The sequence below is a fragment of the Eleutherodactylus coqui genome, chromosome 5 (assembly GCF_035609145.1).
Source record: "Eleutherodactylus coqui strain aEleCoq1 chromosome 5, aEleCoq1.hap1, whole genome shotgun sequence".
In the NCBI taxonomy this organism is placed as follows: domain Eukaryota; kingdom Metazoa; phylum Chordata; class Amphibia; order Anura; family Eleutherodactylidae; genus Eleutherodactylus; species Eleutherodactylus coqui.
Genome location: NC_089841.1, coordinates 77,923,321 through 77,947,139, shown reverse-complemented (window position 1 = coordinate 77,947,139; position 23,819 = coordinate 77,923,321). Strand labels below are relative to the sequence as shown.

The 23,819-nt window shown below is 47.2% G+C and overlaps 1 protein-coding gene across 1 annotated transcript; it reads right to left on the bottom strand.

The window, feature by feature from the left end:
- Positions 1–8,244: 8,244 nt before the first annotated feature.
- On the bottom strand, positions 8,245–20,081 carry MRPS30 (mitochondrial ribosomal protein S30). Its single transcript, XM_066602742.1, has 5 exons — positions 19,324–20,081; positions 15,539–15,684; positions 12,381–12,486; positions 11,868–12,044; positions 8,245–8,602 (listed from the first exon to the last, which is right to left on the bottom strand). The coding sequence occupies exons 1-5, from the start codon at positions 20,033–20,035 to the stop codon at positions 8,340–8,342; spliced, it is 1,404 nt and encodes a 467-aa protein (XP_066458839.1). The 5' UTR covers positions 20,036–20,081; the 3' UTR covers positions 8,245–8,339.
- Positions 20,082–23,819: the final 3,738 nt, after the last annotated feature.

Here is a 23,819-nt window from a genome sequence, read left to right as displayed (position 1 = left end):
CCTTTTGTATCCACTCTATTCATTCCCTAAAGTGACTATCTGGTGCTGGGACAAAATCTGTCCCGGAGGGTGGAGAAGGATTTATAATACCTGGTATCCCCTCTATGTTCATTTGTCTTTTTTGGATCTCTTTAATGATCTTCCAAGATGGTAGTGTGCATCAAGTAGTCTAAGCAGTGACAGGGCCATGTTGGAAGACAGCTGAGGGGCATTGGGAAAAGATGAACAATAGATATATAGAGGAGGGCATCAGCTAATATAGCTGTCACAGGAACGGTGGTGTCGGGACCGGTGTCTTGCAGGTCCACAGTACCCACATTGCTAGTTCTGTCACTCAGACTGGGGTTGTGTGGCACAGGGGAGCCCCAGCCCTTATTACCTTCCCCGGCCGCCGTACTCCTCTTAGCCGCCGGGTTGCTAGGGACACGGCGGGTGCTGCCCTGCTCCGCGTCCTTGGCACCATGGCAACCCTTTCTGTACTGTATACCCTCCTGTTGCTGACCCGGATAGTCTGACTTGCCTTAGTGTTTGTTTGTTTCCAGTGTCTGTGCTGTCTGTCCCCGTGTCCCACTTCCCTAGTGAGTGCAGGGAACGTCGCCCAGTTGTCGTCCTGGGGCCTAGCCCAGGGGGACAAGTAGGTAAGGACAGAGGTTGCGGGTAGTGGCAGGGATTTCCAGTATCCCGGACCCCGGTCCCCTGACAATAGCTTCTCTCTCTGGTCCCAGGACTGGAGGGTCATTTTAGTAGGATACTAGAGCATATCTTCTTGGGCTACTTTGGTGACAGTTATTGGGGAAGGGGAGAAGAAATAACCCCTGTTCTATTTCCTGTAACACAGATACAAGGTGTCGCAAAACAACACAAGATTTATTTACAAACAAAAGAGATGAAAGTGAATTATGGTGCAATAACAAGTAAGCAGTTGAGTTTGTATAGTAGATTTTCCTATCGCTAATTACAACTAACTATATTCTAGGTGTAACCATACTTTATGCAGAATATGTAATACCGTAACAATGCAGAAAACAGTGTCAATAATAGTGCAAAGAAATCAGTACTGTTAAACAGAAAATAACTCACACAGTCCTTACTTTAAGGGGTTAATACTTTGCTACTAGCAACACAGTCTTCCTGAGCATGGGAATTCCCGCAGACATGTCTCTATCCAGCAGACTTGCGTCCCTGTGAAACTATCTCACGTTTGTACCTGCAAGCACCAGTATAGTCGAAGTCCTACACAATATGCCTGTTGTTTAATTGTTTGCACCCCAACAGTGTGCAAATTTAGCGTTTTTTTTTTTTTTAATTGAGGCCGACCTCACTTTTGACTCGTTGGTAACAAACGCTTCGGTGTCCTCCTTAGTCTTCGCTCATTGCTCAGCCACGCAGTCCTGTGCGCTCTCTGCCATCTCACATCCATGGTCTCATGGCTCTCACAGCTTTTTTTCTCTCTGGCAGCTGCAGCTCCTCTGCAAGGCGTTGCTCCTCCTCCGCAGCAGTTCCCAGCAGCACCTCCACTCACTAACATAGTTTCCACACTCTGTCTGTGTTTGCCTCCAGATTTGCTTTCATTGGTTTTATTTTCTACAGGGCCAATTAAAAATAATACCACTGACAGCAAATACAGGCACAAAAATTGAAAAAAGTAGCACGTTGCATTTTTTAAACGGAGAGGTAAAAAATGTGGCCATGCAAATAGGTACATAGATTTACAGTACTTCCGTAATACGGTCGGCAAAACATGGACCAGATATGGAGTAAAAATAGGCTTGTCTGAAAGCAGCCTTACACTTTGAATAAGAATGGGGTATTATGTTAATACACCCAACAATTAGAACAATCTGCTACAAACCTTCAGGACTCCTGAGTAGGAAAAAGCTGGGAGGGGGCTGATGGGTTATTTGTCCCAGGTAATCGGTGCAAAGGGGAAAGGAGCCAATAAGTTAGGCCTCATGTCCACTTGCACGCACGGACTCCACTGCTGAATCCCACAGCAGGGTCCATGCGTGCCTGCAGACATGGACAGGGAAAAAAAACATGTTCTTACCCTCTCTGGACTCTGCGGGGCTCTCCTCTGTGCAGGCCGGATCTTCTTTCTTCTGGACGGCAGATGTGATTAACTCCTGCTCTCCCGCATATACGCGGCACAGCACAAAAACAGCTGTGGCTGTGCCGAGGATACGGATGGCTTCCATAGGCTTCAATGGAAGCCGTGGGAGCTGCCTGTACGGGAGACCCGCGGGAAAATGGAGCATGCTGCGATTTCTTCCCATGCGTCCGACACGGACACTAGGAAGAAATCCCATCTGCATGCTTTTAGCTGCCCTACAGATGCTAATGCATCCCTATGGGCAGCAAGACGCACGGATCTCCCATGCGGGGGCCACATGTGGATTTTATAAATAAAATCCGCACGTGGACATTGGGCCTAACACTACATTGGCCAAAGTATTTAGAGCCATGATATGTCCTTTTGCCCTGTCTGAGGGAAAGCCTAGTTATGACTTTTTTTTCGAACATTTGCAATATGTTCTCACTCCAGCCATTCTGTCTGCAGAGAGGTTCATTGACATCTATACAGCGTTAGGCTAACTTCACACAGCCCAATTTTGTGTGAACTGCCCATGGATTTGAGGCGTTTTTATGTCAAAACCACCTCATATCACTTCGGGGCTGTCAGCCACAGTGGAGGATCGTTGAGTTTCTCTCATTGTCGTCAATGGGAGACCTTGCACCTAGTACATGGTGCGCTGCTGCCGCCAGCCCTATTGAAAGCAATGGGTGCTGCGATGCGAGAGCATGCACAAGAGAGAACAATGCTGCGATGTTTCACCACATCCAATTGCGGTGCAATGCAGGAAAACATCGCTCATGAGTATGACCGCATTCCAAAAAATGGGGTTTCACAAATCTCACGTGATTTTCTCGCCCGTGTGAAGGCAGCCTTTATGTATTTCACCGAATAAAAAATCCAAAAATTAGCAGTTTAAAAAAAAAAAAATGGCTAAGAAAAAAAAAATCACAAACAAAAAATTCTTTCAAGTGAATTCCTGTAAATACACTTAATGCTTACAAGTTGTCTTATATGGCGGGGAGATTAAAGGAGCACTTATAAAATAAATAAAAAACATACCATATATCTTGTGATTCTGCAGACTAAAAAAAAATCCTCACCCTGAAGACGTCCGAGGTTTCATGCATTCTCTACTAGGGATTTAACTTGACAATAATTTTTCCCAGTAACTAGTAATGGTCCAACACTGCCCTCTAGTGCATAAAATGTCTATTTCACATTGTGAGGAGCTCATACATGAAACATATAAATCTTGGTATTTGTATAGCACCAGCTTATTCCACAGCGCTTTCACATAATTATTACTTATTACCCCCCACCAAGCTGGGTTCTCATTTTACTGACCTTGGAAGGATGAGTCAACCTTGAGTCAACTACCTGACTCATGCAGGGATCAAACTTGCAACCTTCAGGTCATAGGCAAGAGCTTACACTCTGCACCACACAAGGCTCATATATAACCTATATACCATAACAAGCATAATAGCAATATAAGTAACAGGCTGAAAGTAGCTGCCCATTAAAAATAATAGAGAGGGTGGGGGGAGAGAAGTTGGGGCATCCAGTTGAATGCAACCTTATTTAGCATGCATAACTTGTGAATCAAGTTTCCAACTGGGATTATTCCTTTGAACTGGTTAATTCACACACGGGATTCTCTGTTGCCCGTGTGAAGAAGCCCTTAGGCTGTATTCACACGGGCAAGTACGATGTATGTTGGTGCAAAACTGTCAGTTTTTCATTGCCATTTCACTGTGATTTTCATGCATGTATGATCACTGGGTATTTTAATGCTGCCATAGACTTGCATGTGATATGACCAAAACAGAACATTTTTTTTCCACCCGTTTTAAAAATGCATGTATGAAAACCCCGATGCAAGTCAATGGGGTTTCAGCACTGCGAAGTACACAGAGATAATGGGCTCGTGTGAGTAAGCCCTAATTGCCACATCACACATATTGCTAGACGCGTCACATTGTCACTGCTAACATCATTTAAACATCATCTCCCTGACACTTATTGCTTTGTGCCTGCCTCCCGATTGGGGATATCTGTGACTGTGTGTCTTGTCTGACTCCTCGTATGTCTGCCATCTGATCTTTTCATCCGCCTCACTTAGCTGCGGGCTCCTATAGTGTAGGGGGCTCTGGTTGGGGACTATCCTGGATACCATAAAGGAAGACTCGAACAGCATAGATGATGCCACCATCTCATGGGTAAGGGTGAATACGAGAGCGCCCTTAGAGTCTGCACCCCAATTGCCCCTTCAAAAGGAAACATGTCAAAACGTCTATTGGAGTGCGAGGTGGTGGACGTTCCAGGCATTCAGCAGATATGGTTCACCCAGTTCAGTATAGTGTGTTCTGGTTACGGTACTGTTGGAGAAATCCTTTAAATGTGGAATCAGAGTTCTCTCACGTGTCCAAATGAACTAACGATGATCATTAGAGAAAGACATCAACTGTGGGAAATCACCACTGGGCTCCTTCTGAGCGACCAATTCAATTAGGGCTCATATCCACAACTGTGTTTTCATCACGTATCATGCGTGCATATGGACGTGTGACATGCAGTGAATGGAGTCAATGGACTCATTATTCCATGCACACCGGCGTGTGGCCACTGCGTATCGATACGCAAGAGAAATAGATCACAGCATGCTGTATTTCTCTGTGTTTGTATGCAGCGTGAGCCCTATACCCTTGTATGGGCTGCATATGATACACTGTCCATACACAAAACCATGCATATGGGCAGCGTTTTCAGTACTAACACCCCCCCCCCCCACCCACCCCCCATATATACTTTACAGGTAGCACAAGTCATCACAGTCTTCTCTTCCCATTATTTGTCACTTCTGTTGCTACAGACAAGCATCACTTGATAACAGGCAGTAAACAGCAAATTAAAAGGGAGACCCCTAGTGGCCAGCACGTTGTAGTGATTTCCCAGCACAAAAATGTCAAATCAATGGTCCTCCTTGTTTTTTTCCTTATGTGCATAAATACGCAGCAATTACAGGCGCAAAAATACACACAAGAGTGTTTAAATAAGCAGAGAACACAACAGTTTGGGTCTGTGAATAGACTGTGTATTCACACACCAAAACTAACTATACCCCTATGAATGAGGAAAAAGTTCATATACTTGCTGCGGTGGCTGCTTCCCACATGAATGTCTGCTCCTGCACAATCCTTTACCTTCAGCCAGACCCAAGCGGTAACATAGTAGTAGTAGCATAAAGCATCTCCAAAAGGAAAACGGAGGCGGTAGGTATGCTTTTCTTTATTAAATAACCTATGCCATTACATATCCCACTTACAAAGAAAAGGCTGGAGGACACGTTTCAGTTCGTAACTCCGAGCCTTGGTCACCACTTGGTTTCTTTTTATGTGGGATATGTAATGGCATACTTTATTTAACCCCTTAGTGAGAGCTTTTTTTGCTTTTTTCTATTTTCGTTTTTTCCTCCCCCCCCCTTTTAAAAAATCGTAACTCCTTTATTTACCCATCGATGTAGCTGTATGAGGTCTTGTTTTTTACGGGCCGAGTTGTATTTTTGAATGGTGCTATTTAATGTACCATATAATGTACTGAAAACTTTTTAAAAATTCTAAGTGCAGAGACATTGAAAAAAATTACAGTTCGCCATCTTTCAGTGCGTCTTGCTTCTACAGCGCACAAACTACAACAAAAATGACCGATAACTTTATTCTATGGGTCAGTACAATTACTACGATACCAAACTTGTATAGTTTTTTTTTTTGCTGTACTACTTGTATTTTTTTTTTAAAGATATTTAATTTTTTAAAATTATTTTGTCTATTTTCTGCGCACAATAACTTTATTTTTCTGTCGACTTATTTATGTGAGGGCTTATTTTGTGCAGTACGTCCTGACGTTTCCGTTGGTACCATTTTTGTATACCAACGACTTTTTGATCGCTTTTTATTAATTTTTTCTTAGGGACGTGGTGACCAAAAAAGCGCATTTCTGGCGTTCTTTATTTTTTTTTTTCGGACAACATTCATTGTGTGGGGTAAATAATGCCTTACTTTGATAGATCAGACTTTTACGGATGCAGCGATAAACATGTATTTTTGCTTTATTATTTAGATTCTTTCATTGCAACTATGGCAAAAGGTTTTTTTTTAACTTATTTTTTTTAATAATTAGTAAAACGTTTTTTTTTGTTTTTACACTTTCTTTCAGTCCATCGTTCGGGGGATTAAAATGCCGCTGTCAGAATTGACAACAGCATTTAAAGGGTTAATAGCCGCAATCAGCCGCATGGCCGATTGCAGCTATTGCCCGCGGGTGTCAGCTGTAATAAACAGCGGCGCTATCTCCCTCCATACACGTCCAGGACATAAAATCACTATTGGGCTGTCACTAAGGGGTTAATAAAGAAAAGCCTATCCTTTTTAGAGATTTACCGGCTCAGTTTTCCTTTTGGAGATACTTTATACAGCCTTATGAATGGGCCCTTAGGGCTCCCACACTTGCGTTTTTTTAATGCATCTGTCAATGGGACTTTCTATTGTTAAAAACGGATCACAAGTTAGTGCTTTGGGATTTTTGGGCGACGCATTATTAATATTATAAAGTCCCACTGACAATCGCGTTAAAAACTACAGCATTAACGCAGTGTTAAAAAAAACAAAAAACAAGTGTGTGGGAGCCCTATTGCCGGGTTCCCATGGGACGCTTTCCCAGGGAAAATCTTGCAGTTTTGCCTCAACGACAAACTGCGAGAGTTCCGTGGGACACGCAGCACTTAGCCGCGGGTTTTGGAGTGGCTTCGCCGTATGCGTCTCCATTGTGCACGGCTCTCCCATAGAGAGGAGCGAGGCAGCAACGAAAATAAACATGCTGCGTCCCGGGAATCCGCACCGCAGCCCTGGCTTTGCTGCGATGGATCGTCCGCCCCGTATGGACATGATTTTTGACAAATCTTGTCCACATGGCTGGCTAACTCCGGGATTAGTAGCCGCAGGTGGATTTGCCGCAGCAAAATTCCGTCCTGCGTGAACCCACCCTAAAGGTTTCTCTGGTTTAGGTTTTATGACTCAATTAGAAAACTGCTCACAGAACGGTCTATAACCAACTGAAAGCCCTTCACAGTGCAGACGTCTAAAATAACCAACCTTTGTTCTATAGTGTTCCTGATGAAGTGCATAACTAGCAGAGAACCAAGTCTGAAATCAGATCTTCTAGTAGTAGGGTCATCAGATCTAGTGCCACACATTAGGGAACGCTCTTCACTGCTAAGGAGCACAAGTCAAGGTGGATCTACTTACCTGCATGATATCCTAGAAAGCTTGCCACTACTGAAGGGCAATATTCAGTTGTTCTCCATGAAATAAACTCTACTATCTCACTACAGCCTATCTAAGCAGACCTAACCTATGCAACGCTAAACCAAGGCGTAGAGGATGCTGCATCTGAGAAATCTCTGGGGCACCCATGATAGAGGTTTTCCAGACGAACCCGTTTTTAGCTCTGGGTGTTTGAGTTACTCACATATCCACCCTCTACGACAGTTAGACATATGTGGGATCTAGGTGCGTCTTCCAGACCCGATTTTATCAAATTTGATAAAGATTATTTATTTTAGACGTCTACACTGTGAAGGGCTTTCGATTAGAAAACCGAGTTGAGAGACCTCTGTTAGGGCATTTGTGCAGCATATGGCGCACACAATATGCAGTGAAAAGAACCCATTGATTTCAATGGAAATGCACTCTGAAACCTGGAAGACGCCACATGCTTCTCGTTCCTCCGTGTCTGTCTGGATTTTTCAATAAAGAAAAAGTATTAACCCCACAGTGGACCTACTCCCTTTTCCCTGTGCACCGATTTCAATGGGTCGTTCACATGAGCGTATTTTTGTGCGCATTGTGAACAACATAGCACAAACTAATTTAACTGAATTGTCCACTGCAATGGGAGCGTGCCCGTGTATTTTTGCATGACATGCACATACAAAATATACTGTAAAACAAACACACACACGCTTACATTTGTGTGAAGGCAGCCCTAATGATGAGCTGCTATAATATGACTTCACTTTCCCTGCGGAGGCGCTGTAGGTAAACTGAACACTTCCCTCTAAAGTACCCACAGATGACAAGAGTCGTTATCACTCAACTACACAATAATCACGATTAGGATTGTAAAAAATCTCTCATGTTTCATTTTATTTACATATATACTCATACACTTCTGGGGGAAAAAAAACGGACTAGGAAGGCTTATGAAGCTATTCCGGGGAGTTGAGGAAAAAGTCAACTAGCTGCCTGAACACATCATCATTAAATCCTTTGATGTCGTCTTCTTCCACCACGTCATACAGAGGTGCGCTCTGAGTTCCCCAACAAATGTTCTTACGATTGGGGTCCTTGTCTGCGTCCACAGACAGAGCCAACGTATTCAGCTGGTAGCAGAAAAAGGAGAAATACTTCCCATCTGAAATAACAGCTTGTGAGACAAAAGGTCGCGTCACATCCGCCTGACTCCAGAAGCCTGCAGGATCGGAGAGAGTCACAATTACTGGGGTGTTCAGACTATAAAATGCACCTGGTTAGTCATAAGAAAATACTATTTTTTTTCCTATTTAAACTTCTCTGGTGGTCTGACCAAGTGAAGAGGGGTTACTGTGAACAGGGGTTAATGTCACTTAGTCCTTTTACCATTGGATGATTGTCACTCCTGTGCTTCTATAAGTGTTCAGTGAATGGAGGCGGAGAGGGTCGGAGATCACTTCCACCCAGCTGCATTCACAGTCAACAGGCAGTCGTTCATAGATGATCACCTGCCTGTTTACACAGACTGATCGTTGCCTGATTTCTAGACCTTTCTAAAATGACTGAACAATGAATGATAAATCAGTGAATTGAACTTCCTGTCGTTACAGCTTATTGGCAGGCATGGAAGGAGAAAACAGTACTGCTATAGATCACTCCATGAACACAATGTGCAGAAGAAAAAAAAAAGAAGGATCAGTCTTTCCTTAATACATTTTTTCTTCTTTTGGATCTATGCGCTTGGCAGGGGTTTAAAAAAAAAACAAAAAAACAAAAAAAACACACACATTGTATGACCACTTGTGCATACATTTTGCATCATTACTTTTTATTAAAGTTAAAGCCAGGAGTTGAACTTGCATACAGAAAAAGTATCCGGCCGGTTTCACATAAGGGCATTACGGGTGCATTTATGCAGACGAGGGTCCTGACCAAACCGTGAGTCTTCTGTTCCAATCTCACAGCATAATAGAGGTTTGGTTAAAGGGGTTCTGACACAAATAATGTTTTTATGTTTTAACAGCCATTGTTCCCTGGTCTGCCTAATGGACACGGGGAACCCACGATTTATGGCTTGTTAAAACATAAAAACTAATACATACCTTTTTGTTGTGTTGTGGTTCTGCAGCGGGGGTCATCTCCAAGCAGGCTTCTTCCACAGACGAGCCAGGACGGGCCGCCCCCCTCCGGGATTGCGTGAATGCGCAGAAGAGAGGTGCCCTCTGACAGGAGTCAGGACGGGCCGCGTCTCCAGTGCGCATGCACAGAACTCAGAGTTCAGCCAGGACGGACAGGCCGCCCACAGCAAGCACTGCTTGTGACGTGGCGCCCGTCCACCTCGGAAGTGGCTGACAGACGGAGCAGAGCAGGAAGCGGTCAAAATGACCACTCCAGCTCTGCTTCAAGAAGCAAAACAAGAAGATGCCGGATGGAGGGGACATGCCTGGCAATCGGTCCTGGCCAGGCAAGGCAAGTTAAAAAAATTTTTTTTATCATGTCAGAACCCCTTTAAGTAGACCTGCAGCCGGGCTGCGACACTTATCCCATAAATGCACCCGTAATACGTTCGTGTGAAGCTGGGCTAATGGAAAGATTTGCACCTCTTCTGCATTTCTGACGTACAAATACTCCGGCTAAGTATTGTTAAGAGTGGTTCTTATGATTCAAGCTCGGCTGTTCCCATCAGTCCGACCACTTCATAACTAGTAGTGTTTTCCCATCTTGGCCATAGTCTGTTAACTCTCATCCACATTCTGCAGAATTCTCTTCAGAGTGACGACTAACCCGCAGTAGGTCATTTTTAAGTCTGCAGCAATTTTAACCCCTTAATGACGCGGCCCTTTTTCTTTTTCCATTTTCGTTTTTTCCTCCCCCCTTTAAAAAAATCGTAACCCCTTTATTTATCCATCGACGTCGCTGTCTGAGGGTTTGTTTTTGCAGGACGAGTTGTATTTTTCAATGGTGCTATTTAAAGTAGCATATAATGTACTGAAAAACTTTTAAAAAATTCTAAGTGGAGTAAAATGGAAAAAACAAAAGACATTTCGCCATCTTTTAGTGCGTCTTGTTTCTACGGCGCACAAACGGCAACAAAAACGACATGATAACTTTATTCTATGGGTCGGTACGATTACTACGATACCAAACTTGTATAGTTTTTTTTTACTGTACTACTATTTTTTTTTCAAAGACATTTAATTTTTTTTTCAATTATTTTCTGCGGTCATTTTGTGCGCGCGATAACTTTTTTATTTGTCCGTCGACATAGTTTATCAAGGGCTCATTTTTTGCGGGATGTTCTGTAGTTTGATAGTATCAATTTGGAGTACATACGACTTTTAATTTATTATTTAGATTTTTTAATAATGGATATGGCAAAAGGAGGGGGGAATTAAAATTTTACAACTTTTTTTTTCAATTAAAAAAAAAAAAACCTTTGATTTTTTTTTACATTACTTTGAAGTCCCCCTGGGAAACTTTAACATGCGATGCTTTGATCGCTCCCGCAGTATGACGTAATGCTATAGCATTACGTCATACTGCTTTTTGACAGGCAGTCTATTAAGCCACCCCACGGGGATGGCTTGATAGGCAGTCTGTTAAGGCAGCCCTGGGGCCTTTCATTAGGCCCCCGGCTGCCATGACACCTGCACAGATCCCCCGATCTCACTGCGGGGGGGCCGTGCGGGACCCCCGAACATCGTTCGAGGGATTTAAATACCGCTGTCAGAATTGACAGCGGCATTTAAATGGTTAATAGCTGCTATTGCCCGCGGGTGTCAGGTGTTATAAACAGCTGACGCCCGCACTGTATGAAGAGAGGTTGCCACGCAACCTCTCTTCATACATACCCCGACGCTCCATGTACCAGTACGTCATTGGTCGCGAAGGGGTTAATGGAGGAGTAAAATAAGCAGTGACATCCACAACAAATAACCATGTTACACATTTCAGTGCTATCAACGGTGTTCCACTTGATCAGCTTTTATTAAAGTTGTTAAAAGGATTAATGATGTATGGGGGAGGCGTAACTATGTTTTTTTTTAAATGTATTGTTTTACACTTCAACATTATACAAATTGTTGCAAATGCAGAGATGCCAAATATATTTTGTCCGTTTTTGCATTACATAGTATAGAGCAGTCTTCTGATTACTAATACACTCCGATATTCTTGCATTGTACTGTATAATTGACTGTCAGTGTTTTACCAACAGGCAAACTTTTAGACACCAATGCGAAGATAGAGGGGAGCCCGTCCCCATGTAACTGCACGGATGTCACACACACTACTGCAATGTCAGAGAATAAACAGCTGGCAAACTGGATCACTGCAGGAGGGGTCAGCTGTGTTCCAGGTTAGCATAGCTTCCAAGCCCATGTTATTCCTACAGCGTTAAAAATGTATATAGAGGTCTGCAAAGAATCAAAGCCTCACATTATCACATAACCCCTCCTAAATAGTGACTGAACATCCAGCCTCACCTTGGTACATGGCCTGTGCGCCGGTCCAGGCAAAGAGACTCGCTATGGCATTTGCTCGCAGGAATACTTCTATTTGGTCTGTTAGGTTCTGCTTTTGTAGCCGCTGCCTGCTGAACTTGTCTGGCACAATGTGAAACTGTGTGTGGCCAAACTTACACGGGTCATCCAACTTAGAACCTGTAAAGAGGAAGAGGCAGAGATTTAGTCAAGATTAGAGATGGGCGAGCATGCTCGGTAAGGGCACTTACTCGAGAGAGTAACGCTATTTTCGAGTAACTGCATGGTCGGAGAAAATTCAGGGGGGGGGGGGGGGGGGGGGAAGAGAGAGATCTTTCTCTTCCCCCTGCTCACCCCCGCGGCCCTCCGAATTTTCTCCGACGAGCATGCAGTTACTCGAAAATAGCGTTACTCTCTCGAGTAAGTGCCCTTACCGAGCATGCTCACCCATCTCTAGTCGAGATCCATAGCCAAAATGATACCTGGGTATCTCTTTAAAACAACTATGTGATTTACCTATGAATATTTTGTTCTCATACTGTTTTTTATAAAGTGGTAACCTGCTTGGCTCATGTAGAACAACAGGAATCTCTTCAGATACGACGAAGTCTAAAGGGACAAACTGGAGGGAGGAAAAAAAAAGCACATCAATATTCTGTTCAAGAGACTTAAAGGGATTGTTCCAAGAAAACTAGTTAATCCGTATCCATGGGACAGGAGATAACTAGGAGACAAACATGTGCACCACAGCTCCGTTTGCTTCAAGGGGACTGATGGAGATGGCCAAGCTACTGAACGCTTAGACTGCTAGGGATCACATTCAAATGAATGGAGCAGCGTGCATATAGTCCACTGCTGTGTTCATTCAGGGGTACACAGAATCCCCAGAGGTCCCAGCGGTTAAACCTCCACTATAGATGAGCGAGTATCTTCCCCGCTCGAGACTGCAGGTTCGGGTGCCGGCAGCGGGCACGGAGCTGCGGAGGAGAGCGGGGCAGAACGGAGGGGAGCTCTCTCTCTCCCCCTGCTGACAGCCGCTACTCACCGCTCCCCCGCGCCGGCACCCGAACCTGCAGTCTCGAGCGGGGGAGATACTCGCTTAAGGCAATGCTCGCTCGAGCAATTGCCATAGAGAGTATACTCGCTCATCTCTAACCTCCACCAATCAGACAGTTATACTCCATCCCATGGGTAGGGGTTAACCAGTTTGTGGGACAACCCACTTTAAAGTAAAAAAAAAAAGTAACATTTAAAACTTGCTACAATAGATATTAATCCAACCAGGAGTGACTGGGAAAGCTGCCTTTGAGATGACAGCTGAGACATCCGACACTATTATTACTGAGTAGGAGGACTAATTTTCTGGAAGGGTGTATATAGTTGTGCTTCATCGGTATAAGGCTAGGTGCACACTAGGGTATTTTGGGGCCAAGTGCTGATTCCATAGACATTATAGCCTATGAGACTATGCACATGGCCTTTTTTCCCCACACAGACCCACCGCCCATGTGGGAAAAAAAAAAGACAAAAAACTGATGGCATGTCCGTTCCAGACAAGAAGTAGGATAGGACATGTCAATGCAGGTCAGTGTGCGATCTGAGTCTAAAAGAAGCAACTGGCAGTTACTAGCCATGTGTGCTCCTAGCCTACAGATGCTTGCTTCTGGTTGCCTCCACTTTGATTATCTCACAAAAGACAAAACAGAACACGAGAATATAAGTAACCCAGAGGGAGAGAAGGAAACCGCAAGAGGTACTGAGAGTGCAGGCAGAGAGGGGGGAATTAGGGTGGAACAGCGTATTTTATGTCAAAGAAAGAAAGTGAGGAGTATCGGCTGATCGCCTGCGTCACTGTATTCCCTACAACAGATCCAGAAGTCTTGTTACAGGAAAATCCCATGAAGTTATCCTTGATCATTTCCTTAAAGAGAACTCGTCACCTCTTATGAGCACCATGAACTAAGTTATGGTGCCTACTGGACAGGTGACACCGAGTCCAGGGGTCTCATTTTTATACTTACTGGGCTCGCAGACTGAATGAAGAGTCATACTGACTGAACAAGCCCTGAGTTCCTGGAGTTACAGCATGGGAACGAGGAACCCAGTAAGTATAAAAGAAATAAAATGAGCCCCCTGGACTCAGCAGGACCTATCCTACGGTATTATTGTATCTTGATGCCACCAGGAAGTTCTGGTGGAGCCAAGCTTGACGGGGGTGGGGGTGACGCCCCCTGTAGTTGATTGGCTGGCGGCATTGCTTCCTTGCAGGTCCTGGGTGCTCAGTAGAATACCGCTGAGCTGCAGACACTGGCCCCCAGAAGCGTGCTGATCTTTCAGCTCTCCCCCCCCCGTCCCAGTATCGTGCTAAAGTTGAGCACGCTGTCCACTGCTCACACTGCAGTGGCAGATCACTTGCAGCGTTGCGCTCCTCCGAGCCTCCGCTGCTCACAATAAGCCCCCACTACAAGCGTCGATCTCTATGAGCGCTCCTGCCGTCAGAGGCGAGTAATGAGCTCCGCAGCTCACACAAGCACCCCACTCCCCACCCTGTCGACGATCAGTGTCAGTGCTCCTCCGGTACTCCGCTGAAGTGCAGTGGTCCTACGATGCACACAATGAGGCAGGCATGAATCTGAGGCAGTGCTCATGAATGGGGCAGGACAGCGGGGAAGCCGGTCCCGGCGGGGGAGAAGCCGCTTCCAGCGGTGAAAGCAAACAATTGCATGGGCCAGGGACTCGGAACATCTGGCCGCCAGGGGGACTCCACGGTCCAGGTCAGATAAACTTATACCCCTGCTAAGCTCCAACAGTGTGCAATTGCATGGCATACATACGCTGCTAGGACCTTCAATACTTGAGCCAATCGGGAGCTAGGAGTGTGAGAGGGGAGGTCCCCTGTCAAACCCCTAGCTTCCAGTGGCGTCAAGATACAATAATACCCAATCCTACTATCCAATAAGCACAAAAACATATGTTTATGGTGCTTATAAGAGATGACAGGTTCCCTTTAAAGGGATACACAAATGAGGCTAAATGCACACAGACAGACTTTCTTACTAACCATGTAACCCCACGGATGGCTCGCAGCCCCACTATATCCCACGAGGTAGTCACATGCATGATTTCTCAAACAGACCAAAGATCCAAATTAAAAAAAAAAAAATCATGGCATGTCCCGTTCTCATCAGTTTTCACGGACAATAAAACAGGCAGCATGCAGGGTCTGTGCAGATAGGACATGACAGACACCTATCCGATGACAGTTGTACCCGAGTGTGACACTCACGAGGAATGTGTGCCTTTGGGCCATATACACAAGGTGCAAGTTTCTTAGGCGCAACTCGCATCACACAGCCTGATGTGCGGGTTCCTGCACATTACATGTCCTATGCGAGACTAACAGTAGGACATTCAGCGCTTTTTCAAACTTGGACCATTGGTCAAAGTGAAAAATTGCCGTGACCTGTGTGTCCATCACACGCTGGGACTCACTGGAAGTAAACAACGAAGCTTCCTATTGAGTGACAGCAAGCAGAGATCTTGAGAATTGTGAGGAGTGATACAGAAAGTAAAATGGAAGTCTGTATCACTTCTTACACAACTGATATATTCTTACTAAGAAACGGAATCCTCCTTACAAGCCGAAGTGCACTTATTGCTATTATGAGACTTACTTCTTTGAGGGGTTTAGGCAATCTGATTTGCACAAGCGGGGTATCGTCAACCTGAAAGCGGATTGGGTCTATACAGCCTTTTCTGTGACCACGGGGAACTCTGGTCTCTCCACGGAACCAGTACATGTTAACCTGAGGGCTGATATCTGCAAGAAACAGGAGACACAATATGAGAAGCATCCGGAGGCGGTGGACGATCTAGGCATGACTGAACCACTAGAAGCCCCAGCAGCATCCGGAGGCGGTGGACGATCTAGGCATGACTGAACCACTAGAAGCCCCAGCAGCATCCGGAGGCGGTGGACGATCTAGGCATGACTGAACCACTAGAAGCCCCAGCAGCATCCGGAGGCGGTGGACGATCTAGGCATGACTGAACCACTAGAAGCCCCAGCAGCATCCGGAGGCGGTGGACGATCTAGGCATGACTGAACCACTAGAAGCCCCAGCAGCATCCGGAGGCGGTGGACGATCTAGGCATGACTGAACCACTAGAAGCCCCAGCAGCATCCGGAGGCGGTGGACGATCTAGGCATGACTGAACCACTAGAAGCCCCAGCGGCATCCAAAGGACTGAACCACTAGAAGCCTCAGCAGCATCCAGAGGTGGTGGACGATCTAGGCATGACTGAACCACTCGAAGCCTCAGCAGCATCCAGAGGTGGTGGACGATCTAGGCATGACTGAACCACTAGAAGCCTCAGCAGCATCCAGAGGTGGTGGACGATCTAGGCATGACTGAACCACTAGAAGCCTCAGCAGCATCCAGAGGTGGTGGACGATCTAGGCATGACTGAACCACTAGAAGCCCCAGCAGCATCTGTTGGCCAGGATGCATACATTGGTAGGGTAAGCAGGTGTAGATAATGGCATCAGAGTCCCACCTGCCGGGTCAACTAAACATCTCCTGGAAACCGGGTCATACTTCCTGACCAGGCAATAGCGCTGGTTTCCTAGTGATGTCACAGAGATCCTGCAGCTGACAGACCGCCAAGTGTTACCATGTATTACACTCCTAAGACCGCCTCCACACATGCAGGAGCTGCCATGGAACCTCCAACAGCCAAATTGCTATGGAAATTCTGCTGTGTTAATAGCACAACCCGTGTGGAGGAGACACCCCCCGCGTGGTCAACACTCCATTCATGTCAACGAGGCTGACGGAAATACCCGTGCAGCTCAGGTATCTCAACAGTCCCATCGAAAGAGACGAAAGCGCTAGTGCGCTTGCACATCCAGCGCTACATTCAGTCTCCTCCTCACTGACGGGGTGCAGTAAGCCTACAGTGAGGTGGATGGAGGACATGGAATTATCCTTCTTGAGATCCTTGACTGACCCTCACTGAGCAGCAAGTTATGCCCTACCCTGTGGACAGGGAATAACTTGATATTCTGGTACAACCCCTTTAAGGACATGGTCTATTTTGGGCTTAAGGACAACAATTTTGGGGGATTTTCATTTCCCATTTTCAAGGGCCATAACTTATTTTTCCGCTGACGCGGCCGTGTGAGGGCTTGTTTTTTGTGTGGTGAACTGTAGTTTTTATTGGTACCATTTTTAGGTGCATATAATGCATTGTAAAACTTTTATTATATAGAGAACACATCGATTCTGCCAATTTTTACTACAGCATCAGTCATCCAGCATAAAGGACAATACATTTTTTTCTGCGGGTCGGTGCGATTAAAACGATCCAAAAATAATTTTTAAGGTTTTTGAATTTTGCCTACGTTGTCTGCTGCGCAGGAGGATTAGTGTGCGCAAATTATACTACAGGTACTTACGGAAACGATGATACCACATATGTGGGGTTTTTCTTAAATTTTTTTGAATGTTTTTTTTTTTTAAACTATGTCCCTGTAGGGAACCTAATCCATAGCTGCTATAATAAGGCATTGCAGGACTTCTCTCCTGCAATGCCTTATCGCTTGTAATAGCAATCATAGGCTATAGCAAAACAGGACGCCTGTGGCTGGCGTCCTGATGCCATGGCAACCCATCGACCCTCCGCGATTACATCCCTCGCTGTTGCGGCTATCAGTAACAGCTGGTTCCTGCTGCTGGATGGCATGGGAGCTTTTCCGATTCGCAGGGTGTAAGGTTAGGTCACTTTGCGTTAAGTACCCCGCTGCCATGACGTAACCTTACACCATGTGGCGCTAAGGAGGTTGTGCCAAGTCTTAAACACTCCCTATGCGGAAGGTAGGAAAAAGCATCTGATCAGACAGGTTGGGACCGCTATGTCCCCTGTATGCATGGAGCGGCGGTCGAGCATGTCCAGTATTGTGGAGGACAGCGCTCAGCTATCTCAGATAGATGAATGGCGTGACCGCACGCGGGCGTGACCACTGCTCTATTTGGAAATTTCAGGACCCCCCATGCTCATAACTATTGGAGCTCCCAGTGGTCAGACCCGCGCAAATCTGAAACCTCCCCATACCTGTGTATGGGGTAGACGTTTAAACTTGGCACAAGCCCTTTAAGGGATGATCTAACCAGAAACCGTGTGCAATGGTGTCAGATTGCAGTACCGGAGGTCTACAAGGGGTTTTACGGGCTCTCTTTACAACCTATCCTCAATAGCCGATTGGCTGAAGTCCGCCGCTCGGGATCCTAACTGACCAGCTGATTACCACTGTCACAATACACCGGCTACCGAGCGGAAGCAGATGGCTACGACCGGTAAGTGCAGGCACAGCCGTCAGTCATCACCGCCAGCTGAGTGATCGCGTCCGCTCCGTGTGCTGCAGCGCTCACAGAGGGCACCAATCGGCTATACCGAGGCCCTTTTAGACGAGATTTATTGTTTGAACGAGCGAATGGCGTCAGAGTCGCTCCATCAGCCCGTTTATACCGCAGACGGGTCGCTGGCTCGTTAACAACAAATCGTTCCGTTGATCACATTCGCAGAATAAGTGACGGAATGCGCAAACAAGTCGTGAACGAGCCACGGGATTTTTCTGTGTGCAAAATGATTTCTTTATCGTCCGGCGTTGGCGGCGCGCGCACAATGGATTATCGGTCACTTTTGCTCGTTTGAACATTTGTGGTTTTTTAACGATAATCGTTCCATGTAAAACGCACCTTAACCCATCAACGAAGATCGCCCCAAGGACGGTCTCACACGGGGCTAATCTGGCAAGATCTGTGCATTGCGAGACTCCTAAAACGTGTGCGAATGTGAACGCCATTCTTTTATATCATACAGGCCGCGAAAAAAAAGAGATCGCTGCAGGTTGTATTTTTCCGTGCTCCTCGGAACGCGTCGCCCATGATGTTAATCGAACATTACATGCATCGCGTGGCTCTCATGCGCCGTGTGAGGTTTTGTGCAAGATAATCGGAATTTCACTGAAGCGATGCGAGACGTTTTTGCCCGGAGATCGCCTCACATCCGCCTGTAAAACGCACGTTGCCAGACAAGAGGTCGCGCTGGCCCGTGTGTAGGTCGCTTGAAGTGGATGTCCAGCTTGCCTCACACGAGCGTGCCGATACAGCGTATTCCTCATGCGGGTTTGACGTGCCTAATACGCTGCACCAATCTCACATAGGTGGCCATGTTGTCGCTCACACCAACTGCATGGGCAAGAAATATCACAGCATGTTCTATTTTGGCAGGTATTACACTACATATCATGGCGTAACAGCTGTGGGCAGGCTCCACTAATCTCCTCTGCCTCAGCCCTTCAATCATTGGCTTTGCAGTACTCTTTACTGCAGCACAGCACACGTGTCAGCCGCAAGGCATGCTGGGAGTTGTAGTCCCACACACACGTGCACTCACCCAGGCCGCAGCGGCTCAACGCAGGGTTATAGCGGGCGCACTGTGCGGCGAGGACTGACACAGCGCGGGTGAGGAAGGGGGCGGCGGCCACCTCATGGCTCTTGTACAGGGTGGGGCGCCGCCTGTCGGTGTAGTAGAACTCCTGCAGCAGTGCCTCGCACAGCAGGGACTTCATGCTGGCCAGCTCTTCCTCCTCCGGCCCGGCGGCGCTCCTCTCAGCCGGCAGCTCCGGCTCCGCCGGACCGGCCGCGCTCTTTCCCGGCTTCTCTTGGTCCGCCGGGCCGGCATCGCTCCTTTCCGGCAGCTCCTGCTCCGCTAGGCCGGCCGCGCTCCTCCCCGGCAGCGGCAGCTCCTGCTCCCCCGGGCCGGCCGCGCTCCTCCTCCCCGGCAGCCCGCTCAGGTACGCCGTCTTGGTGAAATGTTGGTACCAGCGGTCGGCGTTCAGCGCCCACGTCTGCGGGTACACCACGTACTTCAGCCGCCGCAGGCCGGTGATGAGCTGCAGCTTGGTGGCGATCTCCGTCTGGTCGTGCACCCGCTTGAAGTGGCCAGCTATACGCCGCAGCCTGGACGCTTTGCTCTTCGCCGTCATGGAGGCTACCACCGGCGGGTAAAGAGAGGGAACGGCCGCGGGGGGCTCCGGAGGCAATAGTAGCTTGGCCGGTAAGTCCACATGGTGCTGGAGCTTTCCAAACATCTTGCGGCCCGCCATGTTTTCGCCCCGGCAACGAAGGACGCGACCTTTCACAGCGTCTTGTGATTCGACAAACAGGAGGTCTGCTGACAAGGAGCGGACCAATGAAGAGTGGATGACGTTTGGCTCCGCCCATGAAAATGCGTGACCCGCACGTAGGAAGTGATGTTAGTGTGACAGACGCGCAGGCGCAGAAGAGTAGTGAGAGGAATATTATAGGGGGAAAGGCTTCAAACATTGCCGCCATTTTTGAGAAGTCATCAGAGCAATGTTACTGCTGCAGGCTGGGCTTTGTAGCAGCTACAGGGTGATTCTCTAGCTGGGAAGCCCAGACAGCCCTCATTAAGGCCGCCTGGGCGTATTTGCACGTGCAATACACACAGAATAGGAACTACTCATTTTAATAAGTTCATTCACACTTCCGTACTTTGCAGTCATGCAAATAAAAATAAAAAATTGAACGTGAAATATTTTTCTGCGTTTTTGTGAACCAATGATCACTATATAAGTCAATGGGGGTGGCAATGGTGCGCAGAGATGCAAGAAACACTTTGTTTCGGCTGGAAAAAGAACACATTTGGAACTAATTAGTCATTTCAGTCGGTTTGTCTGTTTGCCATGCGCAAATGAACATGTCTGGCGACGGCGAACAATACGCCGATGCTCATGCAGAGAAGCATAGTTTATTCTGCACATACGCAGTGTCAAGGTTGGTTAGGAACGGAAGGCTGGAAGTCCCTACAACCAACCCTCTCCCCTGTCCCTACCGACTTGCCCCCCTAGGCTAAACCCCAGGGCGACAGCTGGGCGGCGGTCCCTACTCTGCACTGATGGGGACCCCAAGACAAGAACAGGAGAGACCAACTAACAGAGAGACAAACTGTACCAATAACAGAGGACTAGAGCGCCAAGTAATCAACAAAGAACAGACTAAATCCAAGTCAGAGCAACACCGGGTCAGCAGACTGGGAGAGAAACCAGAGCGGGTGTAAGCTGGAGAAGAAGCAGACACTGGCAGGGGCTGGCAGTGTCTGCGGAGCTAAATACCAAAAGCCCAGCCTTGATCAGGGCGCGACTTGGTGACACGTTGGCCGGTAATGCATATAGACCGGCCCTCCGCCGGCCAAGCCCTCTAACAGGGAAAATCCGAGCCCGGCCGCAGAGGCCCCGCCCAGCAATGGCGCGGAACCCACACCTGACCCCAGACTGGACGCCAAGCCGACCAGGTGACCCCCGGGCGACACCACAATAGTCCCAGACACGCTGCCACGCGCGTGACCCCCCCCCCTCCGGCAACCGCAAGTCTCCTCCTAACACGCAGCACTCAGGTGTGTGCAAATACGCTTACGTTTGTGTGAAGGCAGCCTAATTTTGTAATTCTTGTCCGGTTGCCTACGAAAATTGACCTAGCAGAGATATGAAAACGGTCTTTGTTGCCCAGAGCAACCAATCACAGCGCAGCTTTCGTTATTCAGGAGCGGTTTGTGGAGTTACAAAGCCAGATTTTGCTTTACAACGTTTCATAAATCTCCTCCGTTATGTCTGTTGAGCCATCACGCTTCTCAACGAAGTAGACCGTACTGCTGACGTCGAGACGAGAACGCCAAACATGCACAGCGGGTGTTTATTTGTGAATTCTGGCGAGCTGGTCCATTTACACAGGGTCAGAGGGCATCTTGGAATAATCCACTCTACAATGTACAGCAGTGTATATGGTATGAACTGAAGGGGCCCTCACTGATCCCGAGAGCGGGGGTCCTGTCTCCATCATCTTCCTCACTGTGTGCTCGCCATGGAAAACTATCAGCGCACCCCTATCTTGTTGCCAGGGTACCAAGGAGATGATGGAGTATCCTTCGTCTAACCCATTGGATACCCCATTGCTACTGACCAAGGCAATGGGGGCATTAAATGGCCGGGATCAAAGTTGTTTTTTGACCCGGCCATTGCAGCAGAGCGTCAGCTGTCATATACGACTAAACCCCGGCATATTACATTTTACTGTTGTCCAGTAGTGTATAGCTGTAAATGTACATACAATAGCTGCATGGGGTTTAAGGAACTTTTTCTACAATAAACATTTATTGCCCCTCCGTACGTTATTCTTAATCACTGGTAGCCCCACTGGCATTATCTGCAGGGAGTCGGAGTCCTGTGTTACTCCTCACCTGCACAACCACAATGAGGAGAAGACTGTTAGCACCAGCAGATTCTAATACATATAAACTCTATGGAAGTTATGAAAGCAGCCGAACTCTGTAATTAAAGGGGTTATCCAGATACCGGACAATATCTCCCCTATAGCGCCCACTGTACTAGAATAACAAAAGGAGCAAGTACTTACCGGTCCTCCACTGCAGCGATCCAGCGCTGCAGCCTACCGTCATCCCAGTGTTTGTTGTGGAAGCTGATATCACTGGAAATTACCTGACTGCTGCAGCCAATCAGAGACTGCAGTGTCACTGCTACAATCTCATGGCATCACAGCACACAGGATGAGAGCGCTGATGCCAGGAGAACGGGCAGTGATGCTGCAGCCTCTGATGGACTGCAGCGGTCCGGTGATTTCTGGTAACATCATTTTCCACAACAATCACAGAGTGGGCAGCGGCGCTGCACTGCTGGATCATAGCAGAGGAAGGGTAAGAAATACTACTTTTGTTATTTTAGCACATGGAAAATGTTGTCCGGTAATCGGAAAACCCCCTCTAAATCCAGTATGGTTCTTTGTCACACAGTAACATAAAAAGGTACAACATTCCTGTATTCTCAATTTTACATAATTTTTGAATTTAGAATAGTACCAATGATTTAGAGTAGTGTGTTCTACTAGAGCAGTGATGGCGAACCTTTTAGAGACCGAGTGCCCAAAATGCCACCGAAAACCCACTTATTTATAACAAAATGCCAACCCTTCAGGAAGCCGGGGCTATCGCGACGTATCATTTTTTACCTCCGTTATTATAAAAAGGACAGGGTTGTTTTTAAAATAGATAGAGAGGAACGCCCTGTTTTTTTTCCTAGCTGGGGCATTGGAGTACCCTTGGTGCGGGTTTGACTGGAAATCAGTTGCATACCCGCAGCTCTTTTTATACTATGCAGCGCTCCCTCTCACTTCCTCCGTAGGCTTCCTGCTGTCAGCCCTCCCCGGCTTCCAGTTCCCAGCGGACTGTAGTGGCCTCACCTGATCAGACCTCTGGGAACCGGAAGCCGTCAGAGGAGGTGAGGGAAGCGCCGCATAGTATAAAATAATCTGTGGATACACAACTGATTTCTTGTCAAAAGCCATAGCAGTAGTGCGGATTTTGACTGTTTTTTTTCTTAATACAGAAATTGCCACAAAAATGTCAGCTGTGGACATTCCGCTGCATTTCTGCCATGTGCAAACATACCCTAAGTCAGCTTGAGGTACGCTGCCATGTGCAGAGTAGCCTCAGTAGTAATAGCGTCCCCCACAGTGGCCTCAGTAGTAATAGCGTCCCCACAGTGGCCTCAGTAGTAATAGCGTCCCCCCACAGTGGCCTCAGTAGTAATAGCGTCCCCCCACAGTGGCCTCAGTAGTAATAGCGTCCCCCCACAGTGGCCTCAGTAGTAATAGCGTCCCCCCACAGTGGCCTCAGTAGTAATAGCGTCCCCCCACAGTGGCCTCAGTAGTAATAGCGTCCCCCCACAGTGGCCTCAGTAGTAATAGCGTCCCCCCACAGTGGCCTCAGTAGTAATAGCGTCCCCCCACAGTGGCCTCAGTAGTAATAGCGTCCCCCCACAGTGGCCTCAGTAGTAATAGCGTCCCCCCACAGTGGCC

Excerpts from the sequence above, each read along its gene's own strand:
- MRPS30 (XM_066602742.1), bottom strand. The coding sequence starts at position 20,035 with ATGGCGGGCCGCAAGATGTTTGGAAAGCTCCAGCACCATGTGGACTTA. Across the intron at positions 12,045-12,380 it reads TGAGAACAAAATATTCATAG|GTTCTAAGTTGGATGACCCG; the intron begins GTAAATCACATA and ends TCCTCTTTACAG. Across the intron at positions 8,603-11,867 it reads CGCACAGGCCATGTACCAAG|GCTTCTGGAGTCAGGCGGAT; the intron begins GTGAGGCTGGAT and ends CCGATCCTGCAG.